The 26,620-nt window shown below is 41.1% G+C and overlaps 1 protein-coding gene across 5 annotated transcripts in view; it reads right to left on the bottom strand.

Moving 5' to 3' along the window:
- Positions 1–12,609: 12,609 nt before the first annotated feature.
- Positions 12,610–26,620, bottom strand: part of ABHD18 (abhydrolase domain containing 18) — a 42,435-nt gene continuing 28,424 nt past the window's right edge. For all 5 annotated transcript variants that reach the window (XM_026647816.2, XM_026647815.2, XM_029910662.1 and 2 more), the window contains 5 exons: positions 25,155–25,244; positions 20,625–20,726; positions 17,758–18,136; positions 15,682–15,844; positions 12,610–13,394 (listed from right to left, as the gene is read on the bottom strand). In XM_026647816.2, coding sequence (XP_026503601.1) covers positions 13,343–13,394; positions 15,682–15,844; positions 17,758–18,136; positions 20,625–20,726; positions 25,155–25,244 — 786 coding nt within the window. In that variant the 3' untranslated portion in view covers positions 12,610–13,342. The remainder of the gene's footprint in view (positions 13,395–15,681; positions 15,845–17,757; positions 18,137–20,624; positions 20,727–25,154; positions 25,245–26,620) is intronic.

Raw genomic sequence — 26,620 nt, 5'->3', positions numbered from 1 at the left:
TGACGTGTCCGTTTGTTACGACGTTAGACCGACCCACTAAGACTCTGCCTACTCAGCGCTGACAGGAGAGGAGCTAAACTAATGGTTGCGTCTTCAGAGGCACTGAGACGCTGGGTTTCCCCCATTTAAGTCTGCAAAGCGATTCACAGGGGAGCGTCCTTTGGCTTTTTCCTTTTGAGTCCCACTGAAGTCGATAGAAGTTCCTGGGGTCGCCTGCATCTGCCGTCCTAGCTCCGATAGGAGGGCCCTATTTGCTTTGTCAGCACCTCACCTCCTCGGGAAGTTTTGACTAGACTTATCCAAAGGCTGTACTAAAACCATGCTGGACTGATACGCAGTGAGCTCGGCCGTAGGGCAGGGCTTTAAAAATGAATCCAATTCCGATTTCAGCTTTCCTATTTTCACTTTCAGAGCTTTCCACCATTTTGATGCAACAGACTGTTACCGGGCTTCTTTGCAAACAGCTTGATATTAGAAATCTGCATCTTGTGTTATAGGGTAGGTAGAAAATAAGGAAGGCAAGCAAGATTACATTGTATCACCTCATTTTATCTCTGAGCCCATCCTATGACCTCTGTATTTAGTATCAGCTACAACAGCTATATAATGGAAATATTCTGTACCTTTCTGTTAATTTTTCACTTTGTCCTTCTGTGGTGCTTGGGGTGGGGGCAGTGTGCTGAAGACGCAACCATTATGCCCTAATTTAAGTAACACTGCAATAGTACCCCCATCAGGCTATTAAGCCATGCAGTCCCTCTAAAATCTCCTTCAATTGCTTTTATAAGATTAGTGCTATCAGTATTTTTTTTGTATCTTTTCCTGTCAGTGACCCAGTGGTGACAAACAGTAGTTTCAGGAGCATTTTTAAATTTCCGCAATTGTTAAGACTGTTAGGTGTGACTTTTGCACCCAGGTTTAAAAAAAGATGCCTAAGGTCCCTGTCAGACACTTAAGATGATTGCAGTGAGAAATTCCCATTTTTTAATTTGTCTCCAACCAACTAAATTGTCTTATTTCTTTGTAGTCTTGGATGGCAGCTTCAGCAGCTTGAACTATATTTTCCATTGTTTGATGGTATGAACTGGGAGTGCATAACACTATACAGATGTCAGTTTGAGTGCTGAAAGAACCGTCCACTTTACACTGTTTTAAGTGAATATAAAAATCACACCAATTTCCACATCAGCTGTAGGCAATTCTGGTATTTAGACAAGATTAATGTGAAAGGATATTTTTAATCACTTTATCAATGTATCCAAGTACATTGATATAGGTTGTTGATTGGAATTGATGTTCTGCTGGAAGCCAGTAAATATATATTTTAGCCTTGGCATCCAGTTAGGAAATCTAATTACTAAAGTTTTCAATTTCTGCAAAGGTTAATCTAACTCAGGGTGGGCAAACTTTTTGGTCTGAGAGCCACATCTGGGTATGGAAATTGTATGGCAGGCCATGAATGCTAATGAAATTGGGGGTTGAGTGTGGGAGAGGGTGAGGGTTCCAGCTCAGGGATTGGGCTCGAAATGAGTTCAGGGTGCAAGAGGGGCTCTGGGCTGGGGCAGGCAGTTGAGGTGAGGAGCCTGGGGTGGGACTGGGGGTGCAGGAGGGTGCTCCAGGCTGGGACCACAGTTTGGAGGACTGGGGCGGGGGGTTGGGGTCCGGGAGTGGGACAGGGATGTAGGCCCCAGGCAGCACATACCTCATGGCCAGGTGGCTCTGTGCATTGCCCCATCTGCAGGTGCTGCCACTGCAGCTCCCATTGGCTGTGGTTCCTGGCCAATGGGAGCTGTGGGGGCCGTGCTTGGGGTGGGGGCAGTGTGCAGAGACCCCCGGCTGCCCCTATGTGTAGGAGGTGGAGGGGGGGGATATGCAGAGCAGGGCAAGCCCTGGACCCTGCTCCCCGGCAGCGGCTCCAGGGCCGTAGTTTGGCCACCCCGATCTAACTGATCCAATTGTTACAGGCTTCTGAATTCAAAATGCACTTTCATATACTAACAGGTTTCAGAGTAGCAGCCGTGTTAGTCTGTATCCGCAAAAAGAACAGGAGTACTTGTGGCACCTAAGGTGCCACAAGTACTCCTGTTCTTTTTTTCATATACTACAATACATGGATCAGTCCCAGATCCTGCAGGGACCATTGTTCCTACCATTTTATCTCACCACTGATGAGGGGTAGTTCCTGTTTTCTCCAGGCTTCTTTGCTGTTCTTTGCTCCCATTGATGCAGACTCTTTTTTAGGCAGGATGTTTTCAACAAGTGGTTCTTGGACTGTGAAGTTTCTTGCATTGGTTTGCTAGAGTTTGATGACAAAGTATTCATAAGCATGTCATCAGTATACTTACAAATAGGCCAGACCTAGGGAAAACCCTCTCATCATGGCATGTTCCAACACGATCAGGTAGTGTCTGACAACCTTTTGATTCCTGGCTCTCTTTATACACTTCAGCTAACTTTCTGGTTTTAGCAAAAATCCCGTTTGAAGCAGATATCCTGGTCACTTCCTTCCTCCAAGGCCTTCCTTTCTTACCTCCTCCCCCCCTCCTTGCTTATCAGCAGAACAGTCAAAGTTTATGTATGCTTGTATCTTTTAAGACAGTTTTCCTTTGTCTTACTATTCTAGCTTTTCATTTTATCAAGTACTTTTTGAATTGTACATCTTTCCCACACTGTAAATATTATCTATTATTCTGATGGTCTTCTTTTACTTGCTGATTAGCACCTTTTCCATACTAGCCCCAAACCATAAAACAGATAGCTTAAGTTTGGTTAAGAGACTAATAACTTTATTTCATAACTATGTTTACATAACTTTTTTACTACTATTGAATTTAACAAAGTGAGAGACTTGTTCATGGAAAAAATAAAGAAACATTACTACCGGTAATAGTCAGTTATCTACTGTCCCTTAGAACAGTGGTTCTCAAGCAGGTTTCAGGGGGCCGCCAAAGTAAACCAGAGAGCAGGGCCAGTATTAGACCCACTGGGGGCCAGGGCAGAAAGCCGAATCCTGAGCCCTGCTGCTCAGGGCTGAAGCCCGAGCAGCTTAGCTTTGTGGGCCTGATGGGGCGTGAGGCCCTGGGCAAGGGCACCAGAACGGGGTGGGCCACAGGCCTCCCTGTCACGCCCACCCAGGCTGGCAGCTGGAGCCTGGCTGGGGAGCCCAGGCAGCATGTGGTGCTGTGCTGCGGACCCTCCACCTGCGCAGGGTGGGGCTGACAGCAGCCCCTGGCCCCCCGACCCAGGGCAGGTGGAGGGTTTGTGTTGCAGCTCCCCAGCTCTTACCATGGCCAGGGTGTGGCTCCAAAGCCCTGTCCTCCAGCCATAGCGGGGTTGGAGAGGGCCACGCAGAGAGCTGTGGGGAGCCACAAACCCTCCACCTGCCCTGGGCAGGTGGCCTGCGGGGTGGGGACGCAGGCCGGGAGGCTGCTCTCAGCCCGCTCTGGTTTGCCTGGGGCCTCAGGCATAAGGGGCTCCACTACCGCTGGCTCTGGGTAATTGCTCTGCTTACTACTCCATCAGACCTGGCTTTTAAGCTACTGCAAAACAGCTGTGGCATGGGTGGGCCATGGAATTTTTATAGCACACTAGGTGGGCTTCCGAAGGATAAAGGTTAAGAAGCCCTGGCCTTACATCATGCTGTTAGAAGATAATGGATATTATAGTTAAGGTACTGGATTGACATTTCAGAGATCTGGATTTATTTTCCAGTTCTTCCACAGACTTCCTGTCATTTAATTACTTTGTACCTTAGTTTCCTATCTTTATAATAATACTTTCTTCTAGGCTTTGCCAGGTCTATTTAGACTGTCAGCTTTTTAAGAAAAGACCTGCCTCTTATGTTACCTAACAAAAGAGGGTCCAGTCTGATGGGAGCTCAACTTATTTATATTACTGTAAATATAAATGTTTCCATTTATCAAGATGCTTGATACCTACTTAATAAGGGTTTTCCCGCTCTGTTCTTTTCCCCTTGGTATTAAACTTACTAAGAAATTTTCCCCCAATAATAAAGTTATTACTAAAAGGTAAACTCAAGAAGGTAGCAGGGAAGAGTAGATGACAAAGATTTATCAATAATAGTTTCCCTCACTTTTGGAATAGTCTCTAACAGATCCCCCACCACTGGGACTGCATGTACCTTAGAGGTAGTAATTGTCATACTCTGAGCCCCTTATGCTTGGAATACCTAAGCAAGACTGTAAGAAAGGGAATGACTCAATTGCCCCATTTATTTTCCTTGCCTTCATAATGGATATGTAAGAGTACATTTTAAAAACTGGCAGGAAAGTGTAGATCTTAGTTCTTCATTAAATGCTACCAGTCAGTTACTAGGTTGGCAATTTTTCATCAGTCATTTCTCTCCTCTAGTAACTAGCCACCCACAAGGCAGGCATACTCGTTGGCATATTGTAATGACAAGTCTTCTTGGAGTAGGGAAATATGGGTGGACAGACAGTTTACACTAAGAAAGGGGCAGTAGACTAGCTACTCTCTCTATTTCAACATAGGACCATGGCAACAATAGCTTCCAAATCTCCTCCTCGTGGTTGATCTTCTCCACCTCCTTCCTTGCTTTCAACCTAGTTCTGTATCAGATTTCCTTATTTTTCTTGCTACATCTGGCTTTACTACTGAAACAGCTCAACTGGACAAATCATTGCTATCGCTGATGCGGAAACATCAGACTTACCACAGTGCTGGCTTCTTGCAACTTGTACTGAATCACAAGATTGGACCAGAGAAAGTTAATTACAGACAGCACCTATGGGGGGGGGGAGCGCAATCTAATCTGGGATGTAGGAGTCTGAAGCATCTCAAAAGTGGAATAGACTGGGTGCTGTAGCTCAGAAATGAAGCTGATTAACAGTTTCAGGGAAATGTGAGCTGCAGAGGCCCTGTCTATTAACTGTCAAGCAGGGAGTTAGCTCTAGCTCAGTTTCCTCCTCCCCTTGCACAAGGGCTATGTGGAGATAATGAAGTAAAGCCGTAGACTGTTAAGGAACAACATGGTATAAGAACCTGAATAGAACCGGAAAGAAAGTAGGAAAATGCTTAAGAGAATATAATTGTGTTATTTTTTAGATTGTATGCTTTCTACTTCCTTAATAAAAGCAACCAACAGTATGTGCACTACTGCAATCTAAATAATATATTATAGTAAGTTATTTCATTATACATTTTTATTTTAGAATCTAAGTTCTTTTTCTAAATTTGGTGTGTACCAGTGGGAAGTGAGAACAGAGCACATTATACAAGGATCTCAGACCACCATTATAGTGGGTCATGGCAATATACATGATAGAGTGGCATTTTATTCATATTTCTGACAATCACTTATGCATGTGATTACATAGCTAGAGAGAATATGTAAACCTCCTTTCCAGTTCAAGCTGACAGAACCTGCAAAATTTAAAATAAAATAGAGCCCTGCCACGATCAGTTTGTACTAACTGTAAATAATTAAAATCTGTTTAAAAAAAACCCCCAAAAGCAGAAGTGCTGAATTCAGTGGGTGGACAAAGGCCATTAAAAAGTGCTTGTAATGCTATGGTATTAAGTCAAAGTAGTTTAATAGACCAACACAATTTTAACTTTATACACTATTCTTTCAAAATGATGATAGGCTGTGAGGGCAATAAACCATTTCAGTGGAATAACAGTAAGATTTCATTAATTCAAGAAGTCACCACTCCTCTGTGGTTTAAATACTGATCCTGTAAGATTAATGTAAAACAGTACAATTTTCCTTTTATTAAAGAATGGAAGTGGCTGTTTTTAGTTACATATCCAAATCTTGATTTGATTGTACAGAGAAAAATCTACAAAACTTGTATATTACAGAATGATTAGACCTGTTTTATCACAGCAACTTTTAGGAAATTGCAAAAGCCTAAGGAATACAAAATGATATGTTATAGATTATGTTTTTATATAAAGTTTCCATTTTTGATATTTTACTGCAAAAAATAGAACTGTGCACTAGCTGCTTGCATTGCAGGTAATTCTGAACATCAACTGCTGTCCCACAACTTTAAAAAAAATAAAATAATTCTTAATGGATTTAATTAATTTAAACAAACATGAAAGTCAAATGCCTTTATTCGCCATGATAAATTTACACCTGATGGTTCCAGTCTAAAATGTGATCTGTGCTGATGGATTCCCTGCACCTGTGTGGAGCCCCACTGATTTCACTGTACAGAGACATAACTGTCTCAGTGACACTAGAACACTTTTTATAGGGGGGTGCTGAAAGCCAGCTAATGAAACTGTAAACCATGTATGTTCAAAAGTAAGGTGAAAAAAGCACAATTCCTGCACACACCACATGTGTGCAGCATAGCTCTGGGATTCTCAAGAATCATGAAATACTATTAGCTTACAGCACCAGCAAGCTTTTCAGTGAAAGCTGGGGGTGCAACAGCACCTGCCAGACCCATAGTTCCCATAGCTATGAACTGTCCACCCATCCAGTCGAGCTTGCAGGATTATAACTTTAATAACCAGTTAATCTTTGATCACTAGAGTGGGAAAGTTCCATAAATTGCTTCCAAGGAAGCAAGATCCCAACCTATTTAATCGTAAGGAAATGTTTACAAAAAAAATGAAAAGATTAATAAAAAAAATTAGCAAACTTTGCATATAGTAACAATGTATTCCATACTGGCACAGCTCAGGACAACTGCAACTGTATTTCCCCTCAGTGGTTCAGCAAGGGCACCCACTTTTGGCTTCCAGCTACCCAGCTGTTGCCTCTCTTGGGTGGAGTCACATGTCCCTCTCTTTTCTGACTGGGGTATTTCCAGGCTGCAGTTTTCTGCCTTCACTGTGTATTTCCCAGCACAGACAGATTGCCAAAGGGCACCTGCTTGCTTTCTCTTCAGAGACTGATGATAGAGTGATTGTCAACAATTATAAGTTACCATGCAGCACTTCCTACACAAGCCTACTTTATTCTTAAGGTAAAAGAGCATTACAGAAAAAACATACTAAAAACAAAACAATAAAAACCTACACACATGCTAATAAGCTTGCCAGAATTAACCCCAACCTTAAAATGCATTCTGGCAGCCTCCATCCTTCCAACTCTACCCTCAGGATTGCGGCCCTCCATGGAGGGGGGTTTCTGCTGGATCAGGCAGAAGGCCATGAGCCAGTTTAAAATGGCTTTTTATCCAAAAATCCTTTGTCTACTGATCCTTGGTGAATCAGTTTGTACTAGCATATGCATACCTTTCCAAGTGAGTGGCTTCTCTGGAGATGTTACAATCTGAGTGAATTTGCCTAATCAGCTTTCTGTTCTCCTATTTACCCTTCTTATAGAAATACATACAATTCCACAACACATACACAAATTGCATTTTTAATACAATGAACTCTGAAGATGGTAAAATTAATTCAATAAGGTTTAACTTAGTTCAATAAATTTCATTTAGGATATTGCAGGAAATTGTCAGTCTGTCACACATACTTCTAAAATAAAGTAATTGTTATGGTTCAGGGCAAGCTGTACCTTTGACCTCTCTGTCTTTCCATGGGCACTCCTTTCAAGTGACAGGACGCTCAGGTACTACCCTCAAGGTGGACTCCTATGATTGATCCCCAACTTTTAGTCTGTCAGCAGGTTACAGTACCCCCATTTACAAACCAGGCCCGCAACAGGTGCCCTGCCAGAGAGTTTCCTGTAGGAGCCTGAGACCAGTATAAAAATGCAAGTGACAGAACAGCTTATTCAAAACAAAGTTGAATTTATCTAAAGGAACATTAGAGAAAAGAGTTAAAACAACAAAAGGCTTATATGTGTATTATTTTACCTAAACCTCATCCCGTTCTCGCAAGTGTAGATAGGCTCCCATTGTCCCAGCATGCTTCACCAGTCCCAATATGGGGGAGACAATACTCCTGTAGCCTCTGACTCTCAGTCGTGTTTCCCCCTCCCCGAGTTTGCTGTCTTTTAACCATTTCAAAGTCCTTTTGTCCTGCAACACCAGAACATGGTAAATCTGCTTTTATTCACCTCTTCAGGAGGATCAGAGGTAGACTTTAGTGGATTCCCTGTATTGTCTATTTTATCACTGGCAAATGAATTGCCTGGTTCCGTGGGTACATGTGGAGAGCTTCAGCTGGAACTAACTCTTAGTGTTCCACAGATCAAGCCACACCACAATACTCAGATATGCACATAATATTAATAAAAATACATATCTCCCAATTTTTTCATAGTAGAGAGAAAAAAAGGGGTGAGGTAGCAGCTTTTATTGGACAATCTGTCATTTTTCATTGACCAATTTTTCACAGTAGCATTTGCAGTTGTACATTCCAAATGGTGTATCTTCAAACGCACCCCCATGACAAGGATTCCCATGGGAGATGAATAAAACAGTACATGAAAAACATCAGAAGGATGTGGTAGTTATACAGAATGGTGTTTCTGTATATAGCAAAGCAAACAATCCTCACTGGAGGACTACATGAAATTTTAAATTCACAGTTATCAGAGCTCAAAAGTTTCTGCACACTGTTTGCAACACTTTAATCAGGTAGCTCAAACGAATAATTCTGATTAAAGGGTCTTAAAATCAGTTGCTTCCTCTCAGACTTAAGTAAGCATGAGAAAAATTAGTCTAATTAAGCTACTAAAAAGAGATGAAAGTTGAAACCTCAATTATAACTATATCTCAATTAGTTTCTACTTCTGCACAGTTTATTTTCTGTATTAGGTGGTATCTGCAAAAAAGAATATAAAAGCAATATGTATATCTCGATATCTATTTATTGTGTGAACTATTTTCTGAATCAGGATAGTTACTTTTTCTGTAAATTATACTACTATTAGGAGAAGAAATAAGGAATGAGAATGCAATGAAGTCTTAAGTTAATGTTGTCATGAAAGGCATGACTAGCTCCTTTGTAGGGTTTTACAGGAAAATGATCAATGACAGTTTATGACAAAGTTAAAATATTCAGAGCTTAACAGCTCACTTGCTACTCAGCTTCAGAGCAGGAGCCTTGCCTCTAAGGCAGAGGTGGGCAAACTACGGCCTGCGGGACTGTCCTGCCCTTGAGCTCCCGGCGGGGAGGCTAGCCCCCCCGGCCCCTCCCCTCCCCCACAGGCACGCTGCCACATGGGCGGTACTCTGGGCAGCAGGGCTGCGAGCTCCTGCAGGGCAGCGCAGCAGCGTGTCTGGCTCCGGCCGAGCGGCGCGACTGCCAGACATGCTGCTCTGAGCGGCATGGTAAGAGGGCCGGGGGGTTGGATAAGGGGCAGGTCCTGGGGGGGCAGTCAGGGGACAGGGAGTGCGGGGGTTGGATGGGGCAGAGGTTCTGCGGGGCAGTCACGGGACAGGGAACGGGGGGGTGTAGGATAAGCATGGGAGTCCCAGGGGGCCTGTCAGGGTGCGGGGGTGTGGATAGGGGTCGGGGCAGTCAGGGGACAGAGAGAAGGGGGGGTTGGACAGGGGTTGGGGTCCCAGGGGACCACTTAGGGTCAGGGGGTCCCAGGAGGGGGAGGTCAAGGGACAAGGAGCAGGGGGGTTGGATGGGTCAGGGGTTTTGAAGGCGGCAGTCAGGGGACAGGAAGTGGGAGGGGCGGGGGCCAGGCTGTTTGGGGAGGCACAGCCTTCCCTACCTGGCCCTCCATACAGTTTTGCAACCCTCATGTGGTCCTCGGGTCAAAAAGTTTGCCCACTGCTGCTCAGTATGTCTGCACAGTAAATGAAAATGGGACTTTAAAGGTAGCATGTAGATAGGCATATCCATGCTAGTCTAGCTAGCACAAATAACAATGAAGATGTGGGGGCACAGATTTCAGCATGGGCTAGCAACTTAAGTATGTACCCAGGGTCCCCAGTGGGCATGTACTTGGACAGATGGCAGCATGGGCTTCAGCTCAGGCTAACTCTTCAATACTATTGTTATCCATACTAGGTAGCTTGAAGCTAGCATGGGTATGCCTGCTGGTGCTACCATCACACCTTCACTTGCAGTATAGACATACAGTATTTTTTGTTCTCATTGAATTGTTATATTAGAATTACATATTCATAATTTGTTACTAACACTTCATAGAATCGTTGAATATCAGGGTTGGAAGGGACCTCAGGAGGTCACCTAGTCCAACCCCTTCCTCAAAGCAGGACCAATCCCCAGACAGATTTTTACCCCAGTTCCCTAAATGGCCCCCTCAAGGATTGAACTAACAATCCTGGGTTTAGCAGGCCAATGCTCAAACCACTGAGCTATCCCTCCCCCCACTTAACCATGCAAATTGAAAAACTGACTTCTACAAACAGGCTAAACATATTTAAGCATCCAAGCCCAATTTAATTATCTCCACATAGCAAACAAACATCCTTATTATAAATCTTTGTTTCTAAACCTAAGAAAAATAGCAAATACTTCTCCTTGGAACTCACTCTGATATTCATTTGGCAACGTTCTTCACTGTTATGAATTGAATATAGTTATTGGCTCTTGTTAAGAGTCATTACCATCACTACTTATCCCAATATTTCTGCCTCTACAAAGAGAAGTTATGTTAAAACAAGTTTGCTTAACACAAGGTACAGTAAATATTTTTTTGAGAGTAAAATCTTACTAGTGCAACCATCTGATGTCGTGGGATGTCAATTTTCCATTAGATCTGTAATTCCTACTATTGAGCTCTCTAGAAATAATTACTTTGGCAGGTTATAGTTTGTAGTCTAGAAACCAGTTAATGTAAGACACCCATCAAATTTTTGTCTTTGCTCTTCCAGGCACTCAAGCCTGTCCCTGGCCACAGATTTCCCCCCTTTATAGCTGCAAGAGGAACATGGCATAAACACAGTAATGTACAGAAACAAACAAGTTCAGAATGTGGCCATTTGTCTAGATTTTGTCAATTCTTAGCTAATTTTTGAACAACTTTCTTTTGTAAGATATCCTAGTTAACAAAAGTAAAGAACAAGATGTGTATCAGGTTATTTGTATGCATTTTAGTCCCGTACTCCCATTTTTAATTTAAAAATTAATCTTACATGTATTTCCTTTTGAAAACTTGCATTTTCTAAATTATAAACATTCAGTATTTTAATATCACAAATGTTTTAATCACTGGATGAAGCTTATCACTTGCTCACAATATTATACACCTCTACTCCGATATAACGCGACCCGATATAACATGAATTCGGATATAACGCGGTAAAGCAGCGCTCCGGAGGGGGGAGGTGTCGACGCTCCAGGGGATCAAAGCAAGTTCGATATAACGCTGTTTCACCTATAACGCGGTAAGATTTTTTTTGGCTCCCGAGGACAGCGTTATATCGGGGTAGAGGTGTACATTTTCTATCAAACATTGCATCAAGGAAACAAATTCCATTTTAAACATTTCAATTAAAAGAAAAGTACTATGGTAGAGTTTCAGTACATTTGGTTCTTGAAATAAATTTAATTACTATAAATGTGTGTTTTTCAGTTTTTCCTGGACTTGTTATCCAGTTTACAGATAGACATATCTGGTCCCATTTACAATCCTCATTTGCAAGATTATTTTTTCAAGAGTGTGTTTGTACAAGCAAAATTTTATTTGCTCCATATCCTTTATATGTAAAGTAGAAATTTCAACATTTAAACTTAATGAAGTAAACTGCTCTGCTTGAAAGGTGAAAGACACATATCCAATACTATTACACTGAACTGAAAAAAAAACAAGATTTGTAATTCCCAGTCATCTTCTATATCAAAACAATGCTAAAAAACTTGCTTCAGCTGTAGCTTCCTCCCCCAATCTATTACTTTTAAATAGTACTGCCAAAGTATTTAATGGATAACTACTTTTAAACTATGGATGTGTTGTTAGTTTACTAAATTAAGTTTCATGTCTTGTATGAGACTACAAATTTTATTAATTCTTTAAACATGCTCAGAATCCTAAATATTTTACTTTCATCCAATTAAAAAAGCTTTTATTGTTGTAAAATTAGGAGAGATTACAGAAGATCTAAACTGCCATCTTCTGTAATGTAGTCTGTGTAACTCTAACATGTTGTAAAAAGAAAGGTATGTTTGTAGCCATGTGCTGATTACACTTTAAAAAAAGGACTGTCCACGTATCTGAAACATTGGTTGTCTTAATTCTACAGCAGAATATAAGGTGCTTTAAACAATACATAGAATCAACAGTCTTTGTGCTACAGGTCTGTCTCATCTTACGCTGGGGTTATGTTCCGCGGTCAGCGCGTAAAGCGAAAACTGCGTATACTCAAAATTACATTGAGTTCAATGGTGGGCGGAATCGCCCACACTACAGTATTAAAATTGTTATTTTTCTCTTTTTTGTTTGTTTGTTTTGTTTTGGCCGACCGCGTAAAGCTGAAATCGCGCATATTAAATGCGTGTAAGATGCGACAGACCTGTATTATATTCTGCATTAAGATTACTCCCAAGAAGCTATTTTCAGTTACAGCAATTCTATTATAAAATGCTGATGGGACCAGACTTATACATTGTTCAATTATACAATATGTAAAAATCAATTACTGGGTGCTCTGTTTTCAGTTACTCTTTTTTCAGCTGTGAACATCTATACAGTTACTGTGAATGATCTACGTGTTTTTTTTTTTAAATAAAAAAGGACTTCCATAATAGAGAAAGCTTTCAAACATGTCAATAAAATATGCCTTTATTTACTTTTTTCCTAGATAACACTTTTTTGAGAGAGACTTTTCTATTCCCATTGCTGTCCATCTTCTTATTTATTCCTGCAGTTTTAAGTCACGACAGTGAATTTGGGACAATCGCAAACAATGGCAATGAAACACATGAAGTTGGGCTTGCAGGAGGAGCTCTTTTTAAAAAACAAATCTTTAGCAACAGCACAGGAAAAAGCGGGCAAAACAGTGTGGGCAGGAAAAAGATTGGTAACTGGAAAAAATAGCAATGCATTAAATATAGAAGTGTTAAAATTCTAAAGGATAGATTTGAACAGTTCTATTGGCATTATATTGGTCTTTTTGCAGCGGATATGCAAACTATTCAGAACAGAATGTCATATGTGAAGTGATAAAATAGTAGACGATATGAAGTACATAGAATCCCTCATACATTAACAAATCTTGCCAAAATTTTCATGGTTCAAATTAATGCAGATATGTCTTAGATGGGCATTTGGTTGAACTGAAACTACTATTATTAATGCTTTGCCAATACTGATAATTGCTGGGTATGACATTCAGTGTTGGTGTCCATCCATTCAGTATTGGTGTAATTGGCTGGCTTTCCAAAGCACGCCAATATGCAATTCCAGACATGGAAAGCTCACACAAGACCACATTGAGCAAATTAATAATGAAGACCATTAAACAGCATATTTTTGGAGAAAGCGCTCAAATGCATCATAAATGGCTTGCCTAAAAGAGAGAATATGGAGAGAAAGAATTACAGGCTACTAGTATAATTTGGGAAGGGGTAGACACAGGCTGCTTCCCCCACCCCCCCTTTGTAAAAATAGGGCCTTAGAAGTGCTTGGTACACCTGAGGAGGGTGAGAGCTCTTAATTTCCCTGATCCACCACCATTATGCCCGTCCAACCCCAAGCTCTAATCTGTACCAGTTGCCAAATGTCCCAATGACCCCCTACAACAACTGGGAATCTGCCTGGCATAGGGAGCCAAGCCAGACCCCACATGGCAGGAGAACATGGTGTGGTAGCTTCTATGACATCTAAAGGATCCACACACACAGGACAAGATTTTCCAAAAACTGGATTTAGGGCTTCTTTGCACCAGTACAAAGCAGTTGAAATGAGGCACAGGTTCAGAGCCCTCAATCTTCTTATTTTTGGAAGGTTAACATTTACTTGTTATGGGGCTGAATGACTCAAGGGGGATTAAAAATGGCATAATGCACATTTCAAGGATACTGGTTCAAACGCAGCAAAGGGCAGTAAGTGTCAGAATCCTCACCAAGAGCTGTTCACTTAACTATGTGAAATAAACAAGTGGTCTAAAACCAACATGCACAGGGTTCCACATTAGTAAATCTATTAACATAAATGGCAATCTGACTAGCCAAGGATTAAATATGTAAATAGGCTTAACTCAAAAGTTTAAGTCAGGCAAAAATAACATTTTAAATAACAAGAGTTCCCAAGGCTTCCCAAATGTGAGGAATTTCACTTGGTCAGCTAGAAATACAAGATATTTGTGTAAAATCTGAATTCCTCAAAAGCAAAGGAGTTGTAAACAAATATTAATGAGGCCCTACATTGTAATTGCTTGAAGTATGGGAACTGGAATGTCTCAAAGAGAAATCAGGGAAGTGGTCCACAAGTCTGAGACAAAACACTATGAGAGAGATGGTGGTGGGTGAGATAATACCTTTTATTGGACCAACTTCTGTTGATGAAAGAGAAGCTTTGGAGCTCTTCTTCATGTCTGTGTAAGCTTGAAAGCTTGTCTCTTTCACCAACAGAAGTTGATCCAATGTCTTTCTACTATCCTGGGACCAACATGGCTACAACACTGTAAACAAACAACATGACTTATTTAACACATTAATAAATCACACATTGAACAAAAGGAAGCCAGAGAAAGGAGGAAACATTTTTCACAAGAGGGCTGCCCACAAATATCCAATCAACCTTACCCCAAACTTAGAAAGATTTCATTGACAATGTAAGCACTGCAAAAAGGAGAGGGAGGCAGCAACAATGAAGACTCTAATACGGAGGGAAATACCTTTAAATTCATATACAGAATGCCAGTCATTCTAAACAATTATATATATGTACTGCGAGTACAGAGTCTAATGCTCTCCAGTGTCGCATTTCAGAAATTATTTAGACTGATGGGAACAGCTCTCCAGACCATCTGATCTCATGTGATTAAACCAAAGATGATATTAGGAGAGGATTGTGTCCACATGGCCATGCTTTAAAAACAGTGTTCTTCAGCTCTAATTTGGTACTAGGAATTCTTTTTCCCCCTCACATCACTTCCCCTGTCTCTTTGGCCTCCAATCCAGCAAAACATTTATGTGAGCAGTTGATGCTTAAAGTTAAGCACATGCTTTGTTGGATCAGGGCCTTTTGTACTCAACTCTCTCTCAAGAAATTCTGATCACACAAAGATCTCTCTTCTGTATTTTCTATTTATTGCGACATCTTTCAAAAACTATGCTAATTTTACACAGATTTTACAACATCCTGAACCTTGGTATGTTGATCTTTTCTTTTTTTGTTTGGACTCCTTCAAATGGGCTATCCAATCCTCATTAATCCCTGCATCTCCAGGGAATTTAGTACATCAGGAGTGTTATATTATTGTAACAATTGTATTTATATAAGCAACATTTCAGAAGGTTGAGATGCAATGTCAAGTCTGGAGTTATAGCAACATATTACTTGTCTGACAGGTAAGCTAATATCTTAAATTTGGACTTCACCTACTTTTCATTCTAACAAAGACAACACTTGCAAAAATAAACGTAGGGCAATTGTTGCCTGCTGAACATATACTGGCTATGAAATAAATTATAGTGTTCAATGAATGAGTGGACTGAATGAAGAGTAATACAAGTTGTTTTTTAAAAAGAAGAATGACATGCCAATGTAGAAAACTAATTCCCTCAAAAATGTGGTATTAGGGAAAGATCACAACCATATTTTTGCTTCCCTGTTTATACATAACTTCTCACCTGAAGAGTCCTTGTTTGAAGAGGTAGGCACTGATATGACCTCCACCCAGATACCTGATTTCACATCCTGGCCATATATCTTGAAGGCTGCGCACTCCAGTTCGTGGAACATACGCATCCTCCTTGGCTTGAACAACTATGATTAGACTTGGGTCAACTGGAACTGAGCAGAAAAAAAGAAAAAGCTGAATTTTTCCAGTAAATGCTCACTTTTTCTGATTAAACTGTTTTCTACTCCCAAATCAGTATTCCTCAGTAACTTATGAAGCTACTGTAATGTGGCTAGTAGGAAAAGCCCACATGAGTTGGGGGGCATCTCTTGTTTTCATTGGCAAGTCTCCCTAATGATCAGGTTACACTTTGGGCTCTCTGCATGGAAAACGACGAGAAACTCTTTAAATGAAAGCTTAGGTCTCCAACCATCCTTGGACACAGTGTATTAAGCTCAATGGAGCATATATTCCGTAGTGTAGTTGCAAAATAAAAGATATATTACATAACTATATTTTGATCCTTGGTACTAGATCTCTGCTGGGGGAGTCAGTGAACAAAATTTTATTTCTCCTCGACCTTCTGTGTTTGTTACAAGATGGTAAAAAAGTTAGAAGATTTTTTGAACTCTCATAAACCTCTCTTTTTGGAGTACTGCAAGTCAGGAATTCATTTTCTAGGTAATATCAAATTTTGCAAACAGCTTCATTTCAGACAGACATAGCCCACCAATATGAGTTCAATATCACACGGGGGTAGGGGAGGGATAGAGGTAGAGGGGGTCTTTGCTTTGAGATGAGAGGTGAGCGCAAAAGTCAATTTTATAATGTAATTCGGCAGTAATTTTAATTATGGATAACTTCCATAGGTTCAGTGCTAATCAGGGGTGCTGGAACAATTTGTATAGTGGGGGTGCTGAGAGCCACTGAACCAAACTGTAAACCCTATATATAATGAAAACCATTTCAAGACAGGGGGTGCGGCAGCACCCCCATAACACCTAGTTCCAGCACCTATGGTGCTAATTATGGGGTAATCTGATGACAAACTGAGGGAATAAGACAATATTCAGCACAGCCATCTCTTGACCTCTAAAGACAACCTGTGGTTTTATAACAGTGGTAAACAGTGATATGCTAAACATATTTCAAAATGGACTCCTAGAAAAATCCAGACATCCCTTTAAATATGTAATAAATCACATACCATGGGTATGCATGCTTGCATAGAGAAGTAGAGGATTAGGAAATATGTTTTCCCACTTAAAAAAGAGCCCCAGCAATACCTGAAGCAGATGAGCTCATGTTATAGGCACTTACTAGATGTAATCACACTTTGTGTAATATACCGACATACTTCTTAAGAGAAAAACAAAACAAACTAACACAAGTTGAAACCGGACTTAGAGACTTGGTGGAGCTCCTGAAGCATCCCTCTATGCATTTTCTAGATCCGGGGTGGGAAAACTACTGGATCTGGCCCACAGGATTGCCGGAGGGGTGGAGGGGCAGAGGGCTCTGCGTGCTGCCCTCGCCTGCAGGCACCGTCCCCTGCAGCTCCCATTGGCTGGGAACGGGGAACCGCGGCCAATGGGGGCTTCGGGGGAGGTACCCACAGATGAGGGCAGCGCACCCCAACATCCTGCCGAGCCCCCTCCCACACCCGAACGCCCTTCCCTGAGCCCCCTCATAAACCCCCGCCCCGTCCCACACCCCACACTCACTCCCATACCTCAACCCTACATTCATGACCCTGCATGCAATTTCCCCACCCAGATGTGGCCCTCAGGCCAAAAAGTTTGCCCACCCCCTGCTCTAGATTGACATAGCTAAGCAAGTGGTTTTGAACCACCAGGGTATTTGTCAAAAAGGAGGTTCCTCTGAAACTAGATGATCCATGTCAGATATAAGTCTGATATACATATTTTTAAAAGATGTGTCCATTCTGTAAAGACAGCCATGACACACTTTCTAATTCAATATACAAGCTTTTTGAGAAAACTGTATGAATACAAAATTACTGCACAGATAATAAAAGGTTATTCTAGACAATTATCCCAATCCCCACATTAAAATAAACAAGTACCTGAGAAATTAGCTACATGGGTACATTCATCCATAACTCCTTTCATGAACCTTAGTGATTCTCTCTGTAAAGTGTCCCTTTTCCTTTCTTCACTTATCAGGTGCTCCTGCAGACTGGTGAAGTTCTTATTGCTACTGCTGCTGGTTGAAAATGTTTGATTTATACACTGCATTTTAGGAGCATCTTGCAGTAAGAGTCTTTCTGATGAGGCACTTAGAGTACTTTTACTAGTGCTAAGGCAGTGAATGGCTTCTGTAGACAGAATTTTGCTTGTGGTATCCAGATTCAACATTCTGGAAGTCAGAGCTAGGTTGTTCAGACTGTCCACACTGTTGGGGGAATTTTTAACAAAGTCTTGTCCCATCTTGAAAGAGTCTGTCTAAACAGAAATACAGGCCTTTTATTAAGGGTTTTTCACATTTTTTGGTCAACCTGATTAAAAAACGGTGAGTGAATTCAGTGCTCTTGACAGAGAGAGCACAAGCTCTGGCATGAGCCAGACACAGTGCTAGGTGCACAGGCAAAGTCCAAACTTTGGCATACAGCTTGGTCAATGATCTAAATCCTGACCCATATCACCACCTTATATCCTAGTTTGGGGCCTGTCCTAAGCAGACAATCATGTAGCAGTAAGTACTCAATTATGCTGGTGGTTCCTATGATGCAGATTTCTGTCCATTAGGAAATGGAACTAAAACACAGAGTATCATGTCAGATGCAAATTACTTTTGGTTATTACTGAACTGAGCTAGCATCAAACAAGTAATTAAAAAAAAGGAGTACTCTTATTCTGTTAAGAATCCTATGAACCATTCAATCCCATCACAAGTGGTGTTAACTATCTTTTGACGAGTAAAGCAAGTATATATTGGGCAACATTATACATGAGGAAACTACCTGAAAATTTCTATGTAACTTCTCTAATTTTTTCCAATTTTGTTTCTTCTATTAAGCTTTCCCTCATATTTCTGAGCATATTACGATGTTGCAGATATTACTAGAGCAGAGCTATATCTGGACATCTGATTTAGAATTCTGTATTATGCTTCCACGTTTATGTTATTTCTGTATAAAAATATTGTACTTCAGTTTCTGGGAAAAGAGCTCAAGTGGTCAGCTTTTCAGAAATGCTCTTCTACACAATAGCATTGAATTTGCTAGGGAGGAAAAATTAATACTAATAGCTATTTATTCAAAGACTAGAAGAAAGTCGGGTACCAGTAGACAACTTATTGACCATAACTGTTGAGGTTGGGGAGAGAGCAGACATCCAAATTTACTTTGGGAAAAGGCTATAGTCAGAACTTGAAAAGTCCATTTGCCTGTGGATACTAGGAAGATATCCTCAAATCTGAGTTCAGTGTACATTGATAGTTTGTCAACAAACAGCCAGCTGACAGTTCCTCTGCTCCTGTCAATACCTTAGCACTGCTGGGGTGCTGCCAGAAGAACAAGCAGATGTCAAAGCAAGGCACCAAAGTAGAAGACAAGGTTGCAACAAGCAAAGGGCACGCAACAATTTCTTGCTGGGATCTAGTGAAGAGCTGAAGTGATCGCCATTGAACGGTCTCCTATGCACAGCGCCGTTGTTAACAATGGGTCAAGAAAGAACTGAAACATTCACAGGGCAGCATTTTAGTAAAGGGTGATGAGACAACTGTAAAAGTTTCTGGGTTATATTTTTACCCCACTGCCATCACAGTACAAACCCTGCAGAACCGAAGGAGTTCTAATCAGAACCAGATCTGAGAAACCTGCACAGATGGTATCTTTAGAGAATAAGGTTAGATTACTAAAACAATTAAAAGAATCCAGGCCAATACTACAAAATTGAAATTGCAGCGCATTAAAAATCAGGCCATAACAGTGTTCGTATAGGAAGAATTTGAACCCACTACACCGTCACAAGATATTTTCTTCTTAGGGTAAACAATTATTTCATAATAAATCATATACTCACAGCTGGTCATGTCTTTTTTCATTGCTGAAGTATGTATAAATATTTCAACAAAAGAATGAGCAAGGTAATTGATTCAACAGTAAGTCACTTCTTTATTTGGCACTTTGGGCTGGTCTACACTGGGGGGCGGGATCAATCTAAGATATGCAACTTCAGCTACGCTATTCGCATAGCTGAAGTCGAAGCATCTTAGTTCGACTTATCTGGCCGTCCTCACGGCGGCAAGTCGACCGCCACGGCTCCCCCGTCGACTCCGCTTACTCTTCCTGCCGAGGTGGAGTATGGGCGTCGATTCGAGGATCGATTTATCGTGTCTAGACGAGATTCGATAAATCGATCCCCGATAGATCGATTACTACCCGCTGATCCGGCGGGTAGTGTAGACATGGCCTTCAATACACTATACCAAGCTATATGGCTAGTTTTCTGACATTTGGGAATTTGGTTTTCAATGCTTTGATTCCCCACCCCTACAAAAACTAACATTTCAAAGAACATTCTGAAAGTTCTTAATTTTTTTAAATCTTCTAGCACTCAAGAATTTTTTTTTTGTTAGACATGGAGATATGATAAATTAATAGACGTGCTTTTATGTACCTTGATTTTGAGAACTAGAGTAAACTGGTATCTGTCATAGCTGGTCATGAACAGTAATCTAAAGAGAGTTCAACACTTATAAAAATGCATTACATGACAATAGGAGATATTAATCTTTGCTTATTTAAAGGGTACTTCTGCATCAAATATTTGTTAAACTAAATCAAAAATGTAAGAAACCATTAATGTTAACATGTTGTATAATGAATGTCTGCTCAAAGTATCTAGACATGACATTATGTATTCGATCAGATTTTGTATGTAAACTATATTTTACATAAAGCTAATAGCAAAAACAAACTGTACTTACTCCACAATATTCAAGCATTTGAATGATTTCTTCTTCATAAACAGTTTGTGTATAGTACTGTTTCTCTAGCTCTCTCCAGTTCACTGCTTTGCTCAACACACCCTGAAATTACAGTGCAAATAAGAATTCCCAGAATAAAAAAAAAAATCCAAAGAATGTATTCTGAAGTGATCATCGAAGTCCAAGGCAGTAGAACTAAGGAAAGATGCAGAAAATAGCTAAATCTGTATATGTTAAATTTAAGATTCCCAAACTTTATTCTGGCCAGTGTTGACTTAGAAGCTGTAACGAATTCCATAGGACACATCAGACAAGAATATCCATAACCATATTTCTTGTCTGAAAACTTTACTGCATTTTTCAGTACAAAAACATACCTCCCCTGTCGCTCCATCTCACCTGTACATTAATCAGACCACTCTACAATAAGCAGATGTGTAAAAAAGTATTGAAGTCCTTGCCATAGAGCGCTTACAATCAAAAGAGGCATGGGTGTAATACAGAACTCAGTGGTGTATGGCTACTATACCAGGAAGAATCATATTTACCCAACAGTAACTGCGATTCTTTGAGATGTGTTGTCTATATATTTTCAATTGTTGCTGCGCACGTGTCTGATGCATTCAAGTTCAGATTATTTTGGCCAGCAGAATCTACTGGGACTGTGACTGCACCCTCAAAATATCCTTGTACTTCCAACCTAAGGGCGTAAATGGTAGCGTGTCCCTAACCATCTCTCAATTCCTTCACCACTACAGAAACCAGGTGTTACAGAATTCCATAATAGTGGAGGAGGGAAGGATGTGTATACCTCAAAGGTGAGTCTCTTATAACACAACTTAATGCATGTGGAAATAAAATGAGAAAGCCCCAGCACTGATAGTAATTTATGAAGAGAGGGACAGAGGTCAGACTAATAACCTAGGTGATACCCTAAACGGTTTAGACCTATCAAGTTGGAAGGAAAAGTACCCTAAGTATGTCTAAGATTTGAAGTTTAGCTTCCCCTTTGTTGGAATGTGGCTTTGGAAAGAAGACTGGCAGAGGTATTACTTTGATAAGATGGAAGTCAGACACTATGTTCAGCAAGAACTTTGGGTGAGACCCTTTGCTTGTTCATATAAACATTGCTGTGGTATTGTGCATCATGATCTGAATAAACTCTTAAGAATTTGGTGGAATACTGTGCACACTCGATAAATGGCCCTTAGCAGTAAGGGTACATCTGCACAGTAGCTGGGAGGTGGGATTCCCAACTCAAGTAGACATGCACGCACTAGCTAGTGCCTAAAAATAGTAGTGTGACTGCAGTGGCACAGGTGGTGGCTTCAGCTAGCTACCTGAGTATGTATCCAGGAAGTTGGCTTGAATTGTAGTTGGGGGGTTATTTTTAGGAGCAGAGCTAGTGCAGATGTCTACCCAAGATGGGAATTACATATCCCAGCTGCTGTGTAGATGTACCCACAAGCCTAATGTTTGAAGACTGTCTAAGTGGGTTCTCCACCCAATAAGCAGCTGTCAAAGTTTCTGATGGCAATGGTGGAGAGAAGGGCACTCCCTTACAAACTTCTAGAAGGTCCTTCCACCAAATTAATGACAAGACTTCTGGGAAGACCTGTACCCTCACGTATAGGTGATATCTGTTGGGTTGATATACAGACTTTAGCCACTCTTCCATACACCAAATGTGAAGTCAGGCATGCTGAGTTATGTGTAAGCAGGATGCCATGTGTCCTAGAAGTTTCTGAGGCGAAATTTCACAGATATCAGAGAATGAACTTGTAGGTGGCTGACAAGATCTGCTATGGATTACAATCTTTCTGGGGCAGATGGGCCATTGCTGTAGTGGAGTCCAGAACTGCCCCTATAATTTCTATCCTTAAAATAGGAACTAGCACTGATTTCTCTTCAATTACCTTGAGCCCTAGAGAGGTGAAAAGTTGTAGAATATGCAGCAGAGACGACTGAAAAACCAAAATTTTAGTTCTATGAAAATTTGAATTTTCAGAAATATTTTTCATCCCAAAATGGAATGAAAAACAACAGTGCAAATTATCAAAAACTGAAATCCTGCAATATTGTGTTTCAGAAACAATAAAATGTTGTATTTCCCAAAGTGTGCTCCCCTTGATCCCCAGTTGCAACCTGGTAGGCAGCCACAGAGCCAAAGACCCTGGAAGATCTGACAGCCCAAGACCAAAACTAACAGGATTGTCAGTTTCACAGGTGCACACCACTGAATAGCAGCCATGAATCTGACCAGACTCTTATTAACTTGACAACAAAAGTCTAGTAAATTTCACGACCACTATTCAGTGATGGGCAGATCAGTCTGACAAAAATTGTCAATTCCAGTCCAAGTCCAGTTTCCAAGGTTCCCAATTTCCTGGCAGCCATCACTGCTGGTAATCTTGGGAGCTCAGGGCCCTTGGCAGCCATCTTGGAGGGAAGAAGGGGAGCTAGGAAGCCCTGGAAGTGCTGGCCCTACCTGGAGTCTGTGAGAAGGTCATTAAAATTGAAACTTTTGCTGGAATGGTTCAATTGACAAGTCTGCAAATTCCAAAGAAATATGTTTCATCAGAATTTTCCTGACCACCTCTTGTCTGCTGTGTGAAATTGGTCACCTATCGTGGAGCATTCACATTAATGAGCCAAACATCTAAGTATGGGTAAATCTGGACTCCTGGTCTTCTCAGGTAAACTGCCACTACTTCTGCACATTTTATAAATACCCATGGTATTGTCAACAGATCAAATGGCAGAATTCTGCATTGCTAGTGGGAATAGTCCACCTGGAACCTTCAATATTTCCTGTAGGCAGGATGGACTGCTTTATGAAAATAAGTGTCTGAGTTCAAGAGCTGAATGCCAGTCCTGTGAATCTATGGTTGGAATTGCTGAGGCCAGAGTTACCAACCTGAACTTCAGCCTGCACGTAAAGGTGTTCAGCTGCCTCAGAAGTCCAGAATAGAGGGCCTGCCTGCTTCCTTTTTCTTGGGAATAAACCCCCCTTGCCCATATATTCTTGAGGCACATCTTCCACAGCTCCAAGATTCAGAAGTGACTGAACTTCTTAAAAGTAGCATACTCATGAGCGGGGTCCCTGAGAAAGTGCTGGGGAAATTGGATAGAGAGGGTTTGGGACTGGATGGAGTATCTCATCTCTACAGTTTTTAGGGCCCAGAAGTCTGCGGTGATGGTGTACCAGGCCCCACAAAAATAAAATTAACATTTCCCAAAAGGAGGATGGGGGTGGGGGTGGGGAAGGGGTGGAAAATGGATCCAGTATAAGTTACACTTTTCTCCTGACCAAGAAGTCATATTTGCTGCCTTGATGAAGACAGAGCCTGGTGAGAAAAATGTAGTAGAGGTAGAAGATTCTCTCCTTTGGGAGTGCTGGCATTTTGAGGGAAGTTCAGACTGTCTATACTGTGCATAATAGGACTGATTTTGACAGGATTAAGGCCTAAATTGCTTTCTTTTTGATGCAAGAGCACAAACTCCTAGAGATCTCAGCATTACTCAAGAGTCCTTTTGAGAATGAAAAGGCTCATTAGTCTTTGCATTGAAGCATTTGCACCTTTCAAACGGTGCAGCCTCTACTGTTACACGCATCCCCTTTAGGGCTTCCAGACAACTGAAGCCAAAAGGATCTTATCAGGGCAAAGAGGCCATGGAACTGGATGTCATGTACGCAGCATCGACCAGTCACTTGAAGAGATGTGTGCTACAAGTTGTTCCTCTACAACCACAGATTTCCAGGCCTCTGTTCTTCTGTGGAATTTTGTCAGCAAATTTGAAGATTGATTCCCAGTTCAAGTAATCATATTTTGCCACTAAGGCCTGATAACTAGAGATTCTCATTTGCCGACTTGATGAATAATTTTTGCAAACAAAAAAATAAAAATTTCTAGCATTCTTTGTCTCAGGATGTAGATTTCTGGTGACCACAGTGTCTGGTTTTCTCATCAGGCACTGCTACAACCAACAACCCATGTACAAGATGCATATAAAATAGTTCAAAGCCTGATGAAAGCACCTGGTAGCAGCAATCTGCTCTCTGTCAGAGCTAAGGAAGTTGGGGGTCTGCCAAAGCACCCTGTTGGACTCCAAAGATCTCTTCATTTATGGGCACTGCAAGAGTTCCAGGCGTGAAGGTGTGTAAGATGTCCAAGGAACTTGTGAGACTTCTCCTGACAACTTCCACTGGAATTTCCAGTGGATCTGCCGTCCTGCGCAGCAAACACTGGAAAGTTTTGAAATCCTGGGGGTCTGAGGTAGACATTGGAGATACCACAGCTTCATTATTTCTTGCATGAGACAAAAGGCAGCTTCTATAATTAGGCTCTATCCAGAAGCATCATTATGGGGGAGATTTTGAAGGCTCAGAAGACAGTTGGGCATCCAACTCCCATTTGTGCCTTTGAAAAAAATCTCTCCCTTAATGTTAATTTGCCCAACTCAAACCTTCGAGATTTCACATCTGTTCATATTCTAGAATATTAACAAAACTAAAAATAATTTAGTTACCGTGGTAAAGACACCAGAAGCTGTGGACCAGGAAAGACAAGGAACCAATGGCAATGGTTTAGGCCAGTTTGTCACTGCTAGTGAAGCCATCTGTTAAATAAAAAAAAACTTCAATATCAAATGCTCTACTGCATATTTTAATAAGACATTTCAACAAAATTTCTCTTTAGTCATTTTTAGAATTCTCATCTTTAAAGTATTTCTTCACACAATAACAGCTTGTCTCGTGTAGTATCAATGCTAAGCATCTTTGCAGTTATATACTTCTCCTCCACAAAATCCAGAAAGCCTGATGAAGTCTATTCTCTCCAATAGTCTCCTTGATACGTTAGCTTTGAAATTGGTTCACAGCCAAAGTAGCAGGATTTCTGCTTTAGGTACAAGAGTTTTCTTTTAATAGAACACTCATCCTGATGCAAAATGAATCAGGATTCTTCCATGAGAACTTCATTTATCATCTCAACATGTCCCTCTCCTCAAGGCCTCTCAACAACCTTATAAACATATTTCAAAACAAACAAGTTGAAGGTGAGTCACAAATAGGACTATCAAAAATTCTGCAGCTTTTGAAATACATTTAGGGAATTTGCAAGCCACAAACAGTAAGGTTAAGAAGAGAATTGAGCATGTAAATGGACTTCTATTTTCATCTCCCTTAGAGTCTAGATAATTCCCTCTCACCTCAGAATTATCAGAGTGCACTATGTGGTAAGTTCTATTCATCACTAAATGCTGGAGCATAGATGCAGCACACAGGAGGATCAGAAAAATGCTTCCCCCACACCAGTTGCATGGTTTTGCAAAGCTGTAGTTTAATATAATACTCTTGGGCATACTGCAAAACCATGAGGATAGCAGAAAAAAGTACTTATCCACCCCACACATTTTTAATACGGAGAACTATTACGTGTATCTTCATTAATAAAAGAAGCAACATAGTAAAGTGGTCAGGGCCATAGTCTGGGAGTCCAGACAGTATGGATTCCAGCCCTGTCCTCGGTTTCCCCAACCTTTAAAATAGAGATAACGATGCTTACCTTCCTTTTTAAAGCGCTTTCTAAGGATGAAGAACACTACATAAGAACTTATTGCACTGTGATGGTGCCTGGGAGCCTTCAACATGAACCAGGGCCCCACTGTACCAGGTGCTATACAGACACAGAATAAAAATATGGTCCCTACCCCAAAGAGTTTACAATCTCAGAGAGACAAGGTAGGTGAGGTAATATCTTTTACTGGACCAACTTCTATTGGTGAGAGAGTCGAGCTTACACAGAGCTCTTCTTCAGGTCTGGGAAAACTTAGGCCTGGACTACACTACACAATTAGATCAATGTAAGCTGTCTTGCGTCAACCTTTTGCGAACAGGGGCTGCTAACAGGGAGTTTCGCAAGGGAGTTCTCCAGGTGAAGGAGGAGCAATACAGCACCCTTTTGGGGGGGCTGCAGACGGGAGTTTGACAGAGG

Source organism: Terrapene carolina, unplaced genomic scaffold, assembly GCF_002925995.2.
Source record: "Terrapene carolina triunguis isolate 2854851 unplaced genomic scaffold, T_m_triunguis-2.0 Scaffold66, whole genome shotgun sequence".
NCBI lineage: Eukaryota > Metazoa > Chordata > Testudines > Emydidae > Terrapene > Terrapene triunguis.
This window is presented reverse-complemented; position numbering and strand designations above follow the sequence as displayed.